The following is a 20,130-nucleotide window of genomic DNA, read 5'->3' as shown; positions in this document are numbered from 1 at the left end:
AGCTTTCATGAGCTACAGCTCACTTCAAGTCACTATCAGTGCAAATGCAAAGAACTAAGAGCTAAACTTAAAGTACTCAAGGAACTTTAGGAGCTTAAGTCCCAGTTTCAAAAGCGACTTAAGCACTTGAGAGTCCAAGTCCCATTAAAAGGCAAGGAGACTGAGGTTCCCAGTGGAATTTCAGTGGGCATTCGGCACCTACATATCTTTAAAAGTCTGACCCAAAGTGACTTTTGAAAATGAGAATTAGGCTAAGTGCTTTTGCAAATGTTACCCTGATTATTCTTGTTGCCCATGTTGAGAGAAATGCAGGAAATAAACAAGCACTTTTGAAAGCCTGACCACTTCTTCTGGTGGTCTTTGGACTAGGCCCTTATAGTTAAGAAAATCTTAGGGCTATATCTTGGCCCTGTCATCTCAAGGGCCTGGAGCCCGGTTAGGGCTACACTCCCTGCTCACAGAGCACTCCATGCATCCTGGCGGAGTTCAGTGTCCTTGATGGGTTGCTGCTTACGGGTTGGAATCTTTAGTGACTCCGTGGAGGGAGGCTGGGGGGCAGGTCTCAGCTCTAGAGATCTGGAAAGGGGGCACAGAGATGAACAGCCCACTGGGATGCAGAGCCCCTCTGCCATGCAGTCAGGAAGAGAGGCAGAAACAGGACCCCCAGCGACAACCCCAACAGATAACAGGAATGTACCTGGAGGTGGACAATCCTGGGGACACAGCTCTGACCTCTCTCCCATTTTTCTGGCCTCTTTGGACCCAACCCAACTGCCAGTGAAGCCAATGGGAGCCGTTCCACTGATTTCAATGGAGCAGGAGCAGTATCAGGCCTTTTGATACCGGAGGGGACCATGATGCGTGAACAGTCACTTGGGTATCAAATACTCAGCGAAGAGGGCAAACTCTTAGCTGAAAGATCCGCAAGGAGCAGAATTCACTGAATATGAGGAGACTTCCAAGCAACTCTTTATTGCAATTCCTAGCTAAAACGCAAGAGACTTGTGCTGCAGCTCCTAAACACGAAAGCTGGCCAAACAAAGAGAAACAACAGAAACCAAGAGTTAAGAGACTCTTACTTTTGGATTCAGATCAAAGAAAGCGTAGTACTTAAAGCGTAAGAGAAGCTGATCGTCCTCCTGGACGCCTTGTTCCATAAGCGATCGTGATGAATCCAGCCAGCTGGAGAAAAAATGAAAGACGAAGTCAATTGTGCCCGGAAAACAATGTCAGATACAAAGCTACAGAGTAACTCTAATGAACGAATAGTTTTGGCTCCTACAAGCACAGGCAAATTCACATAACTCAAGCATGCTGCATTTTTGCATAGGTGTCTAAAGTACTGAAACAAAGGTACACAAGAACTACCAGGCTGGGTCACAGAATCCTAGAATATCAGGGTTGGAAGGGACCTCAGGAGGTCATCTAGTCCAACCCCCTGCTCAAAGGGGTCAGACCCCACATCCACCCAATCCACTATGCTCTTTTCCAACAGTAGCTAGGACCAGTTGCTTCAGAAGGTAGTGTAAAAAACCCTGCAGTAGGCAGTTATGGGGTAACCTGCCCCCAAGAGAAGTTTCCTCCTGACCCCCATTAGCGAGATGTTGTTTAAGCCTTGAAGTATGAAGATTTCTGTCCCTTCCAAACCTCTCACCTATTATTTTAGCGCCTGCTATTATAACTCCAGCTACTCTGGTCATCCATATAAATGTCTAATCCCCTATTGAATCCTGCAAAGTTTGAAAATCTGAACACACGTTCCAACATTGAAATACATAAAAAGTGAGCCGTTACTGTTCTTGAAATGAATGCTAAGAAAATCTAGTGTCTTTATGCCATACGATACAGACAGCACCATGCAATAGCTTGTTAACTTTAAGCACATGAGTAGCCCCATTGACTTCTAAGTGCTTTGCTGACCAGCTCCCTAGATGTCTAAATGACAAAGTAAAGGCTAAAAGACAGGACCTCTGTCGGCGTGCACTAGGTCAGCTTGTGGGATTACAAATCCTGATAGCCCCCATCTAACAAGAGCCCTTGCTGGACATCTCATGCCAAAGCACGCACCAAGATCATCATATGTCAGTAAAGACCTAGGAGTGGTCTTTGTTGGTGCTGAAGAGCCAGCAGAGGGAGCATGCAGTAGTCCACTGTTTAGTCAAGGTGCATTCCTGGGAGGAATTACTGATTTGCACTGATCAAGGGGAGGGGTGGAGCCTTAAGTGACAGAAAGCTAAAAAAAAATGCAGTTTTCCTTTGTGGAAAACACTAGCAGGCTCAGGGATTCCTCTGCCAGGTCTTCAGTTATGGCTGAAGTCTAGGCATGCACACAGAGGAGCATGATCGACACATGATCTACAGAGGACGTGGGTCTGTTATAGCTTCCACTTATACGGCAACTGCCATCTTGGTCAACACACTAGGGATTGAAACTGGGTCCTCCAGAACTGAAAACAGAAGTCTACAGTAGGGCTGATTTAACAGAAAAACACTTTTGATGGAAATTTTTCAAAGTCCAAGCTCTTGAGTTTGGCTCTTTAGCTCAAGCTGTAGCAGCTCATGCTTTTAGCTTTGGAGGTCCCCAGTTCAATCCCTGCTGTGTCAATGAAGAAGGTGGCCATCACACATGCCCTCAGCGCTTTATTTAAGGAGGAGCCACGATTAACAGAGGGCCAAATTCTCCTTTCAGTTACACCAATGCGATCTTACTCATTTCAGTGGCTTTGCAGTGGTCCGATAACATAAAAAGAGTCTGGACTAAATTTTTATTTATGTTGCTGATCACTTAAAACAAAATCCCACCCCCCAAAAAAATGTGGCATAAAGGCAAAAAAAGAGTCAACGAAGCATTTATGAGACAAGAACTAGATCAAAGGACCCTTTTTAAGAAACCACGCAGCTAAATGCAAGAGTTATGTTTTCAAATTCTGTGTTTCATTTCTTAAAAGGCCTTGATTGGTGCCAATTCGGCTAAGCGAGCTTACATGCCAAAGAGAAGCATCCTTACCCTGCATTAAGTTTGGCTTTGTCAGCTAAGGTCCGAGGCTGGTACATTTCAGCCAGTGTTTCTGGAGAACAGTTGGGATGGCTGAAGGCAAGGATGTTGCAGTTCGGTGCGGTCAGAGGGCTGTCACTGAACCAAGTAATAGTAGAAGAGACTGGTGTTCCATTGACAGGATCATAAATGGGAGTCATAGTTTTACTATACAAACCAGGACTTGCTGCAAGTTAAAAACAATAATGTATTATTATAAGGGAGTTGGTAGTGGCCGCTCTCTTTAAGTTGCTTAACGCTTTATGTTCTACAGGATTCTAAACCTTTTCTTTGAGAAGCTCTCACACCTCCATTGTTCGAAGCAGGCCTTAGATATTTGCCTGGGGAAATGCCCGCTGGGTAGAGAAGCACCTTTTCGTTGTCCCATGAAACTCCACTCAGATTTGGCGGAGATATAAAATGTTAAAAAGTCAGCAGTTCCATTCTCTCCCTTGCAGGCTGTCAGAACGGACTGACCATTCCAAGGCTGGTCTCGTGCTGCCAAGGAAGCAGCAGTATATACTGTCTGCAGGGCTGGGGCCTTAATCAGTTACCCTTTTTGTCTGTGTGGGTCTTTCATGAGCACCGGGACAGAAAAACCATTTAAAAAAAAATAGGAAAATGTGATTGTAAAGCCACAATGGAGACTCAAAGGCTAGGATAGGACCTGAAACTACTTTCAAATAATTTTTAAAAATCTGGCTAGATTTCATGTCAACAGCATCCCTTTAACTTCTGCTTCCCTGCAAACCTCTGCACCTCCTCCTGTTTTAATTGCACAACATGAAGAACTGTTTCCCCCTCCTTGGGCTTAAAATATTTCTCTTAAAAAGAAACCAAACAGCGGAATAAAGTCCATCTGAGTTTTTGTTACCTGGTGATCCTGAAATCACTGGAGAGTTGTACAGGTTTAAAATGTCTTCTATGACTGGTTCTTTGTTATTCTTGTCTTTTTTCTTTTTCTTTTTCAAAGTATCTTCCGATTGTTTCAACAGAGAGAGTTCTTCTGATCGTCTAATATCTACAACGATAAGTGCTGAAGTTAAGGCTATGGAATCTTACAAGATAATGGCCAATAAAAACAAAACATGGCAACATCACTTGGGACTCCTCCGTATTCAGGGCTGTATCCTACAACACATCTCCACAGAAGCACCCACAATTCAGCCGCAAAGCCAAGTGAAGACCAAAGACGCAGTGGTGATGCTGAGAACTTTGGAAGTGATAGTCTTACGGTGATAAACTAAATAGATTCATAGATATTAAGATCAGAAGGGATCATTATGATAATCTAGTCTGACCTCCTGCACAACGCAGGCCACAGAATCTCACCCACCCAAATATTGAGGTTTTTGGGTCTAACAAAGAGACAGTTAAGGGATGACTTAATTACTGTCTATAAGTACCTACATGTGAAACAAATATTTAATAGTGGGCTCTTCAATCTAGTTGAAAAAGGTATAAGGTGATCCAATGGCTGGAAGTTGTAGCTAGACAAATTCAGACTGGAAATAAGGTGTAAATTTTTAAACAGAGTGTGTAATTAACCATTGGAAAAATTTACCAAGGGCTGCAGTGGATTCTCCATCACTGACAGTTTTTATATCAAGACTGGATGTTCTTCTAAAAGATCTGCTCTAGGAGTTATTTTGGGGGCGTTCTATGGCCCGTGTTACACAGGAAGTCAAACACGATGATCCCAGTGGTCCCTTCTGGCCTTGAAATGTATGGTGTGGGTTTTCCCAGGATTTAGCCCTCTTTTTGTAATAAAGTATGGCTGTTGATTAATCGCAGTTAACTCACGTGGATTAACTCAAAAAAATTAATCGCGATTAATCGCAGTTTTAATCGCACTGTTAAACAATATAATACAAATTGAAATGTATTAAATATTTTTGGATGTTTTTCTACATTTTCAAATATATTGATTTCAATTACAACACAGAATACAGTGTACAGTGCTCACTTTATATTATTGTTTTTGATCACCAATATTTGCACTGTAAAAACGATAAGGGAAATAGTATCTTTCAATTCACCTCATACAAATACTGTAGTGCAATCTCTTTATCATGAAAGTACAACTTAAAAATGTAGATTTTTGTTACATAACTGCACTCAAAAACAAAGCAATGCAAAACTTTAGAGCCTACAAGTCCACTCAGTCCTACTTCTTGTTTGGCCAATCGCTAAGAGAAATAAGTTTGTTTATATTTATGAGAGATAATGCTGTCCGCCTCTTATTTACAATGTCACCTGAAAGTGAGAACAGGCATTCACATGGAACTTTTGTAGCTGGCATTGCAAGGTATTTAGATGCCAGATGAGGCATACGAATATTTAGCATTTCATGCTTTGGCCACCATTCCAGAGGACATTCTTCCATGCTGACGACGCTCGTTAAAAAAATTATGCATTAAATAAATTTATGACTGAACTCCTTGGGGAAGAATTGTATGTTTCCTGCTGTTTTACCCGATTTCTGCCATATATTTCATATTATAGCAGTCTCACTTGACGACCCAGCACATGTTGTTCAATTTAAGAACATTTTCACTGCTGACTTGGCAAAACGCAAAGAAGGAACCAATGGGAGATTTCTAAAGACAGCTACAGCACTCAACCCAAGGTTTAAGAAACTGAAGTGCCTTCCAAAATCTGAGAGGGATGAGATGTGGAGCATGCTTTCAGAAGTCTTAAAAGTGCAACACTCCAATGCGGAAACTACCCAACCTGAACCACCAAAAAGAAAAATCAACCTTCTGTTGGTGGCATCTGACTCAGATGATGAAAATGAACATGTGTCGGTCTGTACTGCTTTGGATGGTTATCAAGCAGAACCCGTCATCAGCGTGGAAGCATGTCCTCTGGAATGGTGGTTGAAGCATGAAGGGACATAAGAATCTTTAGCATATCTGGCACATAAATATCTTGCGGCGCCGGTTACAACAATGCCATATGAATGCCCGGTCTCACTTTCAGATGACATTGTAAACAAGAAGTGGGCACCATTATCTCCTGCAAATGTGAACAAACTTGTTTGTCTGAGTGACTGGCTGTACAAGTAGGACCGAGTGGACTTTCTAGGCTCTAAAGTTTTACATTGTTTTATTTTTGAATGAAGTTATTTTTTGTACATAATTCTACATTTGTAAGTTCAACTTTCATGATGAAGAGATTGCACTACAGTACTTGTATGAGGTGAATTGAAAAATACTATTTCTTTTGTTTTTACAATGCAAATATTTTTGATAAAAATATAAAGTGAACACTTTGTATTCTATTGTAATTGAAAAATATTTGAAAATGTAGAAGACACCCAAAATATTGAAATAAATGGTTTTCTGTTATTGTTTAACAGCATGATCATTCGATTAATCGTAATTTTAAAAAATTGTGCGATTAATCACGATTAATTTTTTAAATTGCTTAACAGCCCTGTAATAAAGTCGATTGCATTTGAGAAGACCATAGTACAGATTCTCCTCTGACTAACACCCATGCAACTGCCTTTGACCACGTTGACTTCAGTGGAGGGGCTTGCGCCAATCTAAGTGAGAACAGAATTAGGCCCACCATAGCTGAAATACACACATTTCATTTCCCAGTTTATAGCATTTCATTTTCACATGCATGCCCAATCTTGACTATATGCTACTGATATGAATGCAATATTGTGCTAAGCACATATGCTGTTAGATGCATTCCTCGTACTTTGCTTTCTAGAATATAAGAGTATTGTTCATAAAGAAACTTTACATCTGATTCATTCATGCAAAAACATTCCAGGTTGAATTAAAACATGAACCGCATAAGCAATTTTTGTGGGTAGGAATATTCAAATCCAATCAAATGCTGGTTAAGCAATTATGGTGTCACTGCATCATAGCTGCTAAGTGTAATAAAGACATTCCACCCCTTTTATACTCCAATGCTAGAAGACTGAACTAAAAATTGCACTGTGGTTAACATGGCTTGGATTGACAAATTTTTTATGGAGCTAGGCATGTTGATCTTTGAAGATCTAGGTTAAAATGGGGATTAGGTATGCTCTCAAATGAGAAGAGCTTGGAGATTGATGTGGTCTCAGTTTAATCCTATTAGCTAAAAAGTTACTGTAGATTTGGCATATTTCAAAGCCACTGCAAATCGCAGCTTGGGATAAATCTGTCATTGGCATACCAGGCTTACTGTGGCTCAGCACTGTAGTATGTTGACAGGGCTGTGCTGGGAAGCAGGATGGATGTCCTGGTCTGATCAGTGCTACAAGTTTCTCAAGCACTAAAATTCACTTCTTAAGAAATAAAAAACAATGGGCCTGATCAATTCTCACCTCATTTATGCTACTGTAATCTGGGAGTAACTCCACCCACCCTGTGGGCTACACTGTTGTGAGGCCGGTGCAAGAGCAGAACGGGGCTCAAGCTGTTCCGTGCACAGCGTGAAATGGGTTGGTGGCTCCAGCCACCTAAAGCCACCCTCAGAACTCTCGCTAATCAGCAACCACTATTACCTCTAAGATGCGTACGCGCATACAGACCCTAAACCCCAAGCACATGGCGAAACACTGCGCGCACAAAAATTTGCACAGAAGAAATTTTTTGCGCACACGGCCTGTCAAAAATTAGAGGGAACACTGGTCACAGGAGAAGCTCCTGATAATGTTATTGATCAGGGATCTATAAGGGCGGAGACCCACCCTCTTAGCCAACCGGCACTGGATACTGAACGTAAAAGTCTGTGCTCTCTTTGGAAAGGTCTGGGACTGAGGTCATAGAGTTCAGGGCCAGAAGGGCCCACCAAACCTGCTGTATAGCACAGGCCACCAACACCACCAGCCACCCCCACACCAAGCCCAACAATCAGAATGAGACCTCAGTGGTTTGAGCATTAGCCTGCTAAACCCAGGGTTGCGAGTTCAATCCTTGACAGGGCCATTTAGGGATCTGGGGCAAAAATTGGGGATTGGTCCTGCTTTGAGCAGGGGGTTGGACTAGAGGATCTCCTGAGGTCCCTTCCAACCCTGATATTCTAGGATTACAGCCCTTGGGAGACTAAACTATTGTTCTCTGCTGTAGCAGCGTGGAGGGACAGAGTGCACCAATGCCTGGGGCCCTGTTAGTGGCAGGGAAGTGATATGCTCACATGATCTTAGCCTGTGACCCTCACCCCATGCTACAGAGGAAGGCAAAAAGCCACCAAGGTCACTGCCAATCTGAATGGGGGGAAATTTCTTCCCAGCCTCTAATACGAGGGGTCTCTTTGAACTTGGAAGGAGTTTTGCATGAGTAGGGGGAGCAGACACCAAGCCAACAGGAAGCCCTGAAATACACCTGCAATCAGATGAAGCGTCACTTACTGAGGGTTTTGCAGATGTCACTGACAGCCTTGAACACCACCAAAGAGAAGCTGACCTTCAGCCGCACGGTTTTCATGTTCGGCAAGCAGAGGCGCAGCATCTTGTGCTGCGTGGTAAAGAGCAGCTTGGCATCCGCCTGCACCCCACACTTATCCAGCGTCCAGTGGGTCTTCAGAAGCCAGCACTTCTTCTGCTCCCACCAAAGAGCGTAGTCTGACCAGTCCCGTGATAAATCTAGGGCAAGATCAAACAAGGGCATGCAAAGTATGCGATCAGTAACAAACTATAAAGCAGATCCACTCAGAAGTCTTGTTTTGAAACACGGAGCTACAGATCAGATGAACAATGAGAATGTTATTAATATCTGTACTGCGGTAACAACTAGAAACCCTGAGATCAAGGCCCCAGTGTGCTACACACTGTACGAACACCCAGTAAGACAGAGGCCCTGGTTCAAGTTCCCTGAGGAGGAAAAGGGAATTAAACAGGGATCTACCATCTCCCAGGTGAGTGTCCTAACTATTGGGCTATTCTAGTGTATGACTCCCTCAATCTCGCCTGCTGCTGCTGTTCCACTTTAATTTAATAATTAAATATTAATTGGGCCAGAGAAAGAGTGAGGATGATTCTACAGGCTTGTAAACCTGAGAGGTGGCAGATCCCTGTTCCAATCCTTTCTCCCGCTCAGGTGGAGGAGGGTCTTGAACTGGGGGTCTCCCACATCCTGGGGTGAGCACCCAATCCACTAAAGATTGTGAGGAAAGTCCCACCCCAGCTGTTTTGTGTGAACTCACCGGAGGGGCCCGAGCTGGGAGGCATGCTCAGAGGCCACCTACTGGATTGGGCCCCTGCATGCGACTTGGGAGCAGAACACCTCTTTCCCAGTTTGTGAACTACTCCAGGGCGTAAGCAGGAAGCGGGCATTCAGATGCCCATCTCGAGGCAGTAGTGTGCACGCTCAGGAAGGAGATGGGCACTCAGAGAGGGGTTGCAGTGCACCTGCCCAGAAGGGAAAACCTGAGATGCCAAGTGAGGTTAGGCACTACAGGGTTAGGTGGCAGCCGAGCGGGAGGTTTGTGGATCGCAGTGGTGCCTGTGAAGGGGAACAAGGGGAAAGACGGGGGACTCAGGCACTGAAAAATGCAGTGACTTGCCCAAGACGGCTACAGCAGAGCTAGGAGGTGAATCCACATCTTCTGAGCTTTCTCCCACCCTTTGCCCATTTTAGCTATTTGGATTAGAATCTCTTCAAGGCAGGGACCATCTCTCACTATGTGTTTGTACAGCACCTTGCACAGTGGAGCCCTGATCTTGGTTTGGACCTTCACGAATGACTATAAGATAAATGATAAAAAAAAAAGATATAACTGGAGCAAATATGTAGCTGTATGATTTGACAGATTTTCCTTTAATCCAGAATTCTCTACATTATTGCAGAACACACTTCTTACAAAGAGCTTCTAAATAATGAACAACCTGAGCATCATTTCACCCATCACCTAATGAAAATTAACCAGAAATTTAGTTGGATGGATTATCTTTTAAATGCAGGAGCTGCTCGAAAGAGACAAGGTCTTGTGACAAACTACAGCTTTGTGACAGTGCTTATCTACTGCTGGAAGAATAGTTTCCTTGGTAAAATTATTAACTGATGGAAAATTTTTGACCAGCTCTGAAGTGCTTTGGATGGAAAATGTCTATTTCATCAAAATTGAATTTTCTGTGGGAAATGTCAAGTTTTAAATCCCCCCCCTCAGTTTTCATTGAAAAAAACCTAACAAACTGCCTCACCCAGCACCCCGAACACAGAAATGTTTCGATTTCTGGCAACCTGACATTTTTTAGTTCCGGGGAAAATTTTTAGGTTTACTGAAAATTTTTGCCCAACTGGCTGAAATTTTTCAGGTTTTGGTTCTCAAAAACCAAACATTTAAAAAAAAAATGAATTGGTTTTCAGTTGCCAAACCTGAAAACAAAGTTTTTGCTTTTTTGATGAAAACCTGAGAAATGGTGGATTCTCCATCTCTTGATGTCTTCAAACAAAGACAGGATGCCTTTCTAGAAGATATGCTTTAACCAGATCTAATGTAGTGGGTTGAATACAGGAGTAACTGGATGAAATTTAATGGCCTGTGTTATACAGGCAGTCCGATTGGATCCTTTTGGCCTTAAAGTAAGAAGCAGCTCTCATTTTAAAACAAAAAATTAAAAATATATCGAACAAAGCAAATTCATTTGTTTCCAGAAAGTTGTAATGTCGAAAGAGAACAGACACAGTTCATGTAGGATCTGGGGTGTGTTGTTGACCTCTAGTTCACTTGGTACTGTAGATTTCTTTTTGTTAAACATCACAGGTAAAAGTCCATGCAGCTGTTCGGTTAAAGGGGTGGAGTACAAGGGATTAAGGGAATGGACTTTGTGACCTTTTAAATTTTCCTTTGAGTTGTGAAATTACCCCGGTTTCCCCATCAGCTTCAACAGCTCCAGGCTGAATAGAATTTAGGCACTCTTTAAGCTCTTACAAATGAATCCAGTGAACTCTTTTCTACAACAACCACCATCTTGGAAAAGAAACAAGCCACTCAGAAGCATGTTTGATGGTGAAATGCCAGGGCATGTGTGTGTGTGTGAATTCTTTAGCATCCTTGAGAACTGGCCTCTCAGTTTGGATGACACTAAGCCCTGGTCTATGCTACAAAATTACTTCGATGTAACTATGTCACTCTGGGGTGTGGATAATCCACACCCCTGCACAACGTAGTTATACTGACCTAAGCGCCGGTATAGACAGCGCTTTGTTGACGGGAGAGCTTCTCCTACCAACATAGCCACTGCCTCTCGCGGAGGTGGAGTTATTAACCGAGGGGAGAGCTCTCTCCTGTCAGCTTGGGCATCTTCCCCGGAAGCGCTAGAGTGGTGCAGCTGCGCTGCTGTAAATTTGTAGTGTAAACCTGTCCTGAATTACAATTCACAGTCACAAAAGAGGTACAGAAAGTTAGTCATGACAGGCCACGCTATGGACTGAGCAAGCTGACCAAAGATGACGGCAGCACTGCTGTTGTATAGGGTAGTCACAAAAGCAAGACGAGAAGTCAAAAGTCAAAGATATGAACAGCGGTGCCCAGATCACATCTCTTCTGCGCCCAGTGCTCTACTCTGAGGAATGCAAAGCCCACTGAATGCACACCTGGCTAATAGAGACAGGCCCTGCTCAGCAGTCAGCAAGAAGGTAACCAAAGATTGCGAGATTTGGAGAGAGCGAATATGCTTGTGGAGAGTGTGGTGGAGGAAATATCTGTATTATGTGAAATCTAGAGACAATGACATTTATAGTCAATATTTTTTTCAGGTATAGTTGTATCTGGAAGCTCCTTCTTGGCCTGTGTGGATCCAACTGCAAGATCAGGACCCGGGATAATTATTTCGGGATGCAGCTTATGTCAGTGGCTGGTACACTGGATTGAGACTCAGGAAATCTGGGTTCTATTCTTGTCTCTGTCACTGAACTGCTGTGGGACTGAGGGCAAGTTACTTCACCTTGCTGCATCTTTGTTTCCTCTCGAACTTTTCCTTTACCTGGTCTATTGAGCCAAGGAAGGGGAGGAGGGGGAAATCCACACATGTGATTTCAATAACAGCATGCCAGTTAACTCTCTCTCTCTACTCACTGATTTGTTCTACTAATTTGAGCATCACTCCACCAATATGTAGGTCTCCCGAGACCCGAAGTGTAAATTCCTTTTGCTCTTCTTCATACTGGTGATCGACTGTGACAACGAGCTCCCAAGAATTGTATCCATATTCGTTTGAGGAAGTCATCTCAGCAATCTCTATTGCGAGTTCTACAGAGTAGAAGAAATCATAAATCAACAGATGTTCAAAACACAGTGCATTTCAACAAAAATAATAATCAAGACATAGACAATTAAGGCCCTGATGCGGGCAACAGCTCAGAGAGAAATAGCAGAAATTTAAGCAGAGGTGTGGCATACGTTTCCTCCAGAATCTGCTCCCGCTAGATTTGAATGATTTTAGCCACGAAGTCAGGAAATATTTCTTCAGAACAGGGGGAATTTGAACCAGTGAAACAGCAGACACAGCTCTGTTCAAGCAAGCTTCCCACTCCCTGAAGCAGACCCGCTGATCACGACTTTACAGACGCTATGGTGGAGGCTGTGAAGTTTCGTCACTCCGTCTATGTAAACTCATGAATTCCATTTGATTTTATGCACCCTGTTTATGACTGTGACCTTCAGTGTGGATTATAGCTTCCTTTTTATGGTAGGAGATGCACCACATCTGAAAACCTGAAATAGGGCCATCAGAAACTGTACAGCCTTACCCAGATAGCTCCAGAGGGGTGCCAGGTAGAGCCACTAACTTTTAGCAACCCTCTGCCTTTCAGAGTGGGGGAGGGGGAGAATGGAAAATCCCCCAACGTGAGAAGAGAAGCAGGAAGAGGTGTCAGACCCTGCTTTTCAAAGGACAGGCTCTCTAGCAAAGGGAGGAAGACCATCACCAGAGCGAGGAGACTCAGAAGGGGATGTGGGGGGCAAGATGGACCTGGTCCCCTATGACCAAACCCTAAAGGACTCTCAGGAGTGGTAAGGACTCTGAAGGAGGAAACTGCGTTCAACTGTGCATTGTTTTTTCCATAGGTCTGTAAATCTCTTGTGCCGTCTATGAGTAAGGTGCATGTATGTTTAAGAAGTTCTTGGCAAAGCCTGAGTGAGTACCTTGCGTTATCTGCCATGTGTCTCCGAAGAGTTAAACTATATACTGGAGCACCCATGAAGGTAGAGTTCTGGGGAGAGTGTGCATAGGATTTGGGGCAGGTTCAGAACTGGTTTTGGGACCTAGGGCAGCTGGACTATGGGGTCCCACAATCCCACAGAGGGGTGTAGGATAGAATGTGCCCAAGAGGTAAGGACTAGAGAGAGCATCTGGACGCTGCTCAGATTCTGTGGGCTTGGGAGCAGATGGGATCCAAAGACTGGGTCCAGTACAGCAGACTGGTGACGGCCCACTAGTAGAGACCCTGCCAGGCCTGCAACAGAGGCAAAGAACCATTTCTTTGCCTCTTTCACAGCGACAATGTAAGATTTTTTTTAAAAAAAAGTCTTTGTATCTCATTTGGTCAGATTCAGGATAAGATTTCTGGCACTGGCATGCCAGCATTTCCCTTCTGCTGCATTTGCCACAGGTCACCTGTAAGCCAAGGTGACCTATTAGACCAAAGTCCAAGAAGAGAATGCCTAGGGGCAACCTTATCAATGGCTGAGGAAAATTAGCCTTATGATTCATCGATTTTAGTCCTGATTCAGGATGGGTTGTGTGTGTGGACTACATGACCTCTCAAGGCCCCTTAGAGGCCTATACTTCTATGATGAGCTCATCTAGTCTCACCCTCTATAGAACACAGGCAAAAGAACTTCAAAGAAAGCATTTATGTCCCTAGGCGTAGCAAACTGGAGAACACGGGCAATGATCCCACAACCTCTCACGTGACATTCCACTAGGTAGCACAGTCTGTCAGGGGAACGGCATTCTCCCTCAGCTTTCTACTCAGGTATAATCAGTTTCTGAGGGTGAACCATCCAAATAGGCCCTCTTGCGAGGGAGAGGGAAACTGAGGGAAGCAATGGTCAATCAATGAGGTGGGTAGGGATTTCAGGATTACTCACCCCCATCCCAAAACACAAGGTCCAAACTGGAACCCACTGCGAGTTAAACCAACAGCCTCCTTGGTTAGCGTCACGGTAGCCATGAAATCCTGGACCCCATTCAGAGGATTTGTCATCCACATGGATGTTATAGTCACTGATCACTAACAGGATCACCAGCTCTGGCACCTAAATACTCTTCCTCCTTCTCTTCAGTTTGGGTTACAGTGAAACCTCTGTTTGTGTTTAAAGCTAAAAAGGCACATTAGGGCCCCAATCCTGAAGTTTCATTCATGTGGCTGGAACCTTGTATCTGGGTTGAGAGCCACTGGCTTTCACAGAGCTCCGTGTGGGCCCAAAGATCCCCCTGCACCCATCTAAGCACAGCTGGGCACTACGATGGCCAGGGGCTGCTCTGTAATAATTTAAGAATGCTGTGTGTGAGCTGGTTATTGGGATGTTCCCTGTATGACTACACTGGGTTAAACAGAAAGGCTAAAGAATGACTTGAGATGATACCTCAGTAACCACATGGGGGTTGTTACAAGGCAGGGGGGAGAGCCACTGGCCCTGTGGTGACTGGCCCAACCTCCTGTTGAGCCTACCAAACTGCGATTGGACAGCAGGGACCCAAAGCCCACAAACTGAGAGGACAAGGAATGCTACAAACGATTTTCTCTCTCAAGATAGGGAGATGGTTGTTGCTGAGAAGCTGGTCAGACTCAGACACATACAGACACCTGCTGGGGAGGCATGAAGAAGTTAGACCATCCCCAGGAAGGCCTATATCCGTGTCAAAAACCTTTCCCCCCCTTATGTTGTGCTTTATTATTGCTGTCGAAATCAAACAATGCTTTGGGTTAAAGCGGCCATCTGGACACTCTGTTCACAGACCCCCAAAGGGAAGTACCACAGATGCTGAACCCAGCTGGACCTGCTGGGAAAGCATGGTTGATGCAGCCCCCGGCCTGGTCTAAGAGTAGGAGAATCCCATGATTTCACCCTGGAGAGGCATGAAGCAGTGCACTCAGAGAAACCTGGAAGGGGAGAGAGGTGCAGCTAGCTCTGTAACTGTGACAGGTGCCTTATTTGATTTATTTCTCTAAAGTCTCTCTTCAATATTTCTCTTTCAAGCCAGAGGTTTTGTCTGTGATAATAAAAACAAACACGAATAGATAATCTAGCAGAGAAAGGCATAATGGGTACCAGTGGCTGGAAGTTAAAACCACACAAACTCAAATGAGAAATAAGGCATACATTTTTAACACAGAGGGTGATTAACCACTGGAGCAAGCTACCAACAGAAACGGTGGATTCCACATCTCTTGGCGTCTTCAAATCAAGACTAGATGCCTTTCTGGAAGATATAATTTAGTCACACACAAGTACTGGGCTCAATGCAGGCATAACTGGGTGAAATTTTACAGGAGGTCAGACTAGGTATAATGATGCCTTCTGGGCTGTTATGAATGTATTAAATCAATAGTTCTAAATAATGTCATAGCAACAACAGAATAGAAATCACTTAATTGCTGGGAAACACATTACAGTTACCTTCTTTAGAAAACACACAAGGGCACAGATAATAAATCTTAGCCCTTACTGCTCCAAACTTTACACACTTTAATTAATTTTAGAGTAAACAAACTGGCCTGAGGCCCAACCCTTCTTCAACTGAAGCCAATGGGAATTTTGCTTCTTTTCCTACTAGTTGAAAGTGTTTTTTTCCTTAGCTTAAATGATCACACCAGTGCAAAAAATAAAAATATTAACAACATCAACAAAAAGAACTCTGTTTACCGTAGGTATTTCTTAAGAACCTATGGCCTTGGCATTCAAGAATCGATACCAAAATTTATAGCACCTATTTAAAAACCATGCCATTTGGGTTAGGAAATCAAGACTCTCAAATGTAAGTTTTAAAACATCCTACAAAGCCCTCAGGACGCAGCTTGCTGAACCCACTACCAAAACTTCCACTGGCTTCCAGGACTGCAGGATCTAGCCCAAATTTCTTCAACAGCAAACACTTATGGGACACCCCAGAATGACACTGAAGAAGTGTAGGAGGCAGGACTATTTCTTGATTTAATGGCTACCAGCGGTTAAAGTCAGAAAATCTGGTTGCCCCACATTCCTCCTCCAACCCCTCCCTCCACCTCAGTCATTTCAGCGTGAACTTGGAACCGCTGTTTGTTCTAAAGCGGGTTTTTACACGCAGAAGTCTTTAGAAGCCCGGTGGAAATCAAGAACGCTCCCTGGGACTTCCACCAGGTATTTGTGCAAGCCGAGGATTTGGCCTTAGGTATCCAGATCTCCTTTTCCAAAGAACCTTTTAAGGCCATTAGGCTTTAAAAAACAAACCACCCTACAATTAATATGTCTCCCCACAACTAACTGCCTCTTGCCCCCAGGTTACAGATATCACACAGAGCAACCTCTTCTCTCCCACCCACATAGCAGGAGCTGCCCAGAGACCTGCAACCCGTCGGGCTTTACGGAAGAACCACCCCCTCCTTCAATCACTCCTGCCAGAGGAAGCAGAGCAGAGGCTGGGGGGAAGCTGCCCACTGGGGAAGGGGTCTGGCGGCCCCTGCTCAGGGTCGTTCCCCGCCCACCAGCGCTCACACTCACGTGCCTTGTCCAAGGGCAGCTCCCCGACCCGCGGCTGCTCCCTCCGCCAGCACCTGGTGCCTAAGAACGGCGCGGGGGAGGCGCCCGCCTCCCAGCCCGGCCCTGCCCTGCCCTGCGCTGCGCTGCGCTGCGCCGCGGCGGGGCCCCGGGGAGCCAGGGCGCGGCGTTCGCTCTGCCCGCGGCTCCCGCAGCCGGCACGGCCCCGCGCCCGCCGGGCCCCCGCCCCTTCTGGCAGCGGGGCGCGGGCGGGTCGGGGCAAGCCCGCCGGCGCCTGCAAACAACCCATTGCCCTCGGCCGCTCCCCAGCTTCATACAGCACAAGCTTGTGGCACCGTACAAATTATCCGCCCGTGGTGCTTCTGTGCCTCCCTCCGGCATCGTAACTGAGCACCCCCAAGGCTTTATAGTATCCCCCGGTACAGGTGGGGAAACTGAGGCACGGGGAGGCTAAGGCCAAAGCCCCGAAAGGTATTCCGGTATTCACTGGAATCAACAGCAGCGTCAGGCACCTCAATAGCGTTGAGGCTCTGGAGCTAAGTGACTTGCCCAAGGTCCCCTGGGGAGTCGGTAGCAGAGCAGGGAACTGCACTTTTCCAGAGTAGCTTTTTGCCCCGGGATTCTCCAACCCACGCGCCTCTCTCACGGCTCTGGCAAAATACAGGTCGGTCCCCCTGGTGCTTACTGACAGGCCTCGCACGTTCAGGTTCTCGTGCATTAGTTTGGGTAAGACGGGGCCACAAACAAGTGCGTGAGGCCAGACATTCTGGCGGAGTCCAGTGTTGGGAAACTTTGTTTAGGATGTCAGCGGCAGCCCTGGACAAAGTATAGCTGTCAATCCCCTGCTCCCGCTCCCGGGGCAGATGTAACAGAGGATGGGGATTTCCGGCCACTCCTGAAGGACTGGGAAAGTATCAGACTGTTGTCACCAGCTGCTGCTGTGGGTCACCGCACCCTAATGAGCAGGTAGTTCCCGGCTTCTGCTGCAAGTTGCCATGTCTGGTGTGACCTTCCTCCCCTGCCAGCAGGCCATGGAGGGACAAAGAGGACAGCAGCCCGGAAGTGAAAGAACAAGTAAGTAGGAAGGGGTCTCCTGGCCCATCATTTCTTTCTAGCCCTGCCACCTTCTATTTTATAAGGCCAGAAGGTTCCTCGGTGTGTACTAGTCCCCATTTATCCTGGTGTCACTACTACAGGTAAATGTGGGGATTTTCCCTGATGGGCAGGGACTCTGTGTTTATAAATTACGGAGATTTTTACCTGAAGGAGTAGCCTCCTCCCTGTACAGGGCCTTGACAAGCACTCAAATTGTGGTAGGCCTGGCCTCAGCCCCCTCCTTTGGGCGTGAAAATTCAAGTGGCATCAGGCCAAATAAACGTGAACTGTCAAAAGACATCCCGAGTGCCCCCGTGTGCTTTCACCTGACACCCTGCATGCTCCCCGCCCCCTCCCAAGCAATACTAACATGGGTGGAAAGTACAGCAAACTGGTCCCTCCTATGTAAAACCCTCCTGCCCCACAGGCTTCTCTCTGGAGAACACAGGGATACAAATGTTTCATGAAGCTATATGGGGCTTTGGTCCTAGAGATCAGACACTCAAGGGAAGAATACAGGGCACAGGGCAAGCTGAGGCAGTCCTTGAAGTGAAGCAGGAGACTAGTGCTTTGCAAGCGGTAGCTAGAACAAGTGCTGGGTGGTGAGGCGAGGTCAGTGGCTGCCCCTCAGTTGTCTCAGAGCTATCTGCTGGCTTCCCACCAACCCTGGCTGGACTGGTGACTGGCTCTTTCAATCTGGGAGCAAATGGTTGCCTACAGCTTTGATCAAATGAGGTCAGTGGGCATGGTCCAGAAGGGGTAACCTACGGAGATATGCAAGAATTACAGGAACAGCTGTGTCCTATTCACCGTCTTGGCAACTCCTGAAAATGCCACAGCATAAGTGAAATAGTCAGTTATCTACTTCTGATGAGAGGATTACAATCCAATTCCCATCCTTCTTCTAGCCACAGAGAATAGGGTGTAAGCAGAGCAGGGCCCCAGCTGAAAATCTAACTAAGTTCCTACAGGAGATTTATCTTCAAAGCATTTACCATCCTCAACAATTCTTATGCTTTGCATACGGAGGGCAGCCGTTTTCTTTCCCAGCTTCCCTCATTACCATTTCCTTGATTCATGGATTTGGAGACCAGAAGGGACCATTGTGATCATCTAGTCTGATTGTTGTATAATACAGGCCATAGACCTTCCCCCCAGAAAGATGGATTTTCCATTAAGATTCAATCAGGACTTTTAGTAAATTGTTCCAATGGTTAATTCCTCTCACTTAAAAATGTACACCTTATTTCTAGACTGAATTTGTCTAGCTTCTACTACCAGCCACTGGATTGTGTTCTGTCTTCTCTGCAAGAGCAAAGAGCCCATTATTAAATATTTGTTCCCTATGTTGGTACTTTTGATTAGTCTATGTCACCCCTTCACCTTCTCTTTCTTAAGATAAATAAATTGAGCTCTTGGAGTTTATCACCTAAGCCATGTTTTATAATTCTTTAATGAGTCTCCTGGGTCTTCTCTGACCCTCTCCAACGTATCAACACCCTTCTGGAATTAAGGACAGCAGAACTGGATGCAGTATTTCAGCAGCAGCTGCACCAGTGCCAGACACAGTGGTTAAATAACCTTTACTCCTACCCAGGATTCCCCTGTTTATGCATTAGCCCTTTTGGCCACAGCATCACCCTGGGAGCTGATTATCCATCCTGACCCCCAAATCTTTTTCAGTCTCTGCTGCCCAGGATAGAGCCCCCCATCATGTAGGTCTGGCCCAAGTGGTACACAGTCTTTGTTTACATACATTTAGTCATATTAAAATGCTGTACTGATGTCATGTGCTCTCAGGGTCTGTCTCCAGAATCAGGGGAGTACTAATGCTGGCTTTAGGGAAGAAGAAAATTCACTTGTCTTTTCCTGGGCAATTTTTCTGATCAGGATCCTGAACAGAGAAAATTGAAGTAAACACACTGAATGATCAAGATACTCCAGGAGCTGAGATTTGGGACAGACACATGGTGTCAGGGAAGTCTGTCTTTGGCCTGGGCTGAGGATAAATACTGTCAGTTACAAAGTCTCAGCCCAGGGGAAGGTGACCATAATGGAAAACAAGTGGCAGCCCAGAAACAAAAATCAAGTTCTTATTGGAGCCTGTTGGGAATGTTGATCTCATCCAGACACATGTGAATGAACCAGAGTTCATATGATATCTGTCCAGTAATTCCCTTCCCCTATAGTTCAAACTGGTGGAACAAGTGTCAGCACCTGTCTCCTCTTCATGGGTGTGCGTGTGGAGGGGCAATCAACAAAGTCATTATGCTCTGTTTCACAATGGCTCATTTGGCTTCAATGGGCCTTATTGTGTGCAGGACCAGCACTCCACACTAGTTAATGCT

General features: G+C 45.3%; 1 protein-coding gene across 5 annotated transcripts in view; it reads right to left on the bottom strand.

Moving 5' to 3' along the window:
• FERMT1 (FERM domain containing kindlin 1) overlaps positions 1–16,792 on the bottom strand; it is a 39,698-nt gene extending 22,906 nt beyond the window's left edge. The window contains exons 1-6 of one of the 5 annotated variants that reach the window (XM_073339685.1): positions 16,695–16,792; positions 12,062–12,235; positions 8,394–8,627; positions 3,909–4,055; positions 3,008–3,221; positions 1,080–1,182 (exon numbers count right to left, since the gene is read on the bottom strand). In XM_073339685.1, coding sequence (XP_073195786.1) covers positions 1,080–1,182; positions 3,008–3,221; positions 3,909–4,055; positions 8,394–8,627; positions 12,062–12,212 — 849 coding nt within the window. In that variant the 5' untranslated portion in view covers positions 12,213–12,235; positions 16,695–16,792. Of the gene's footprint in view, positions 1–1,079; positions 1,183–3,007; positions 3,222–3,908; positions 4,056–8,393; positions 8,628–12,061; positions 12,236–14,077; positions 14,230–15,313; positions 15,722–16,684 lie in introns of those variants that run through there. The other 4 variants (XM_073339684.1, XM_073339682.1, XM_073339681.1 and 1 more) reach the window with 4 other exon arrangements.
• Between the last annotated feature and the right edge of the window lie 3,338 nt (positions 16,793–20,130).

The sequence above is a fragment of the Lepidochelys kempii genome, chromosome 3 (assembly GCF_965140265.1).
Source record: "Lepidochelys kempii isolate rLepKem1 chromosome 3, rLepKem1.hap2, whole genome shotgun sequence".
NCBI classification, from domain to species: domain Eukaryota; kingdom Metazoa; phylum Chordata; order Testudines; family Cheloniidae; genus Lepidochelys; species Lepidochelys kempii.
The sequence above is the reverse complement of the archived record's forward strand: the minus strand, read 5'-3'. Positions and strand labels throughout refer to the sequence as shown.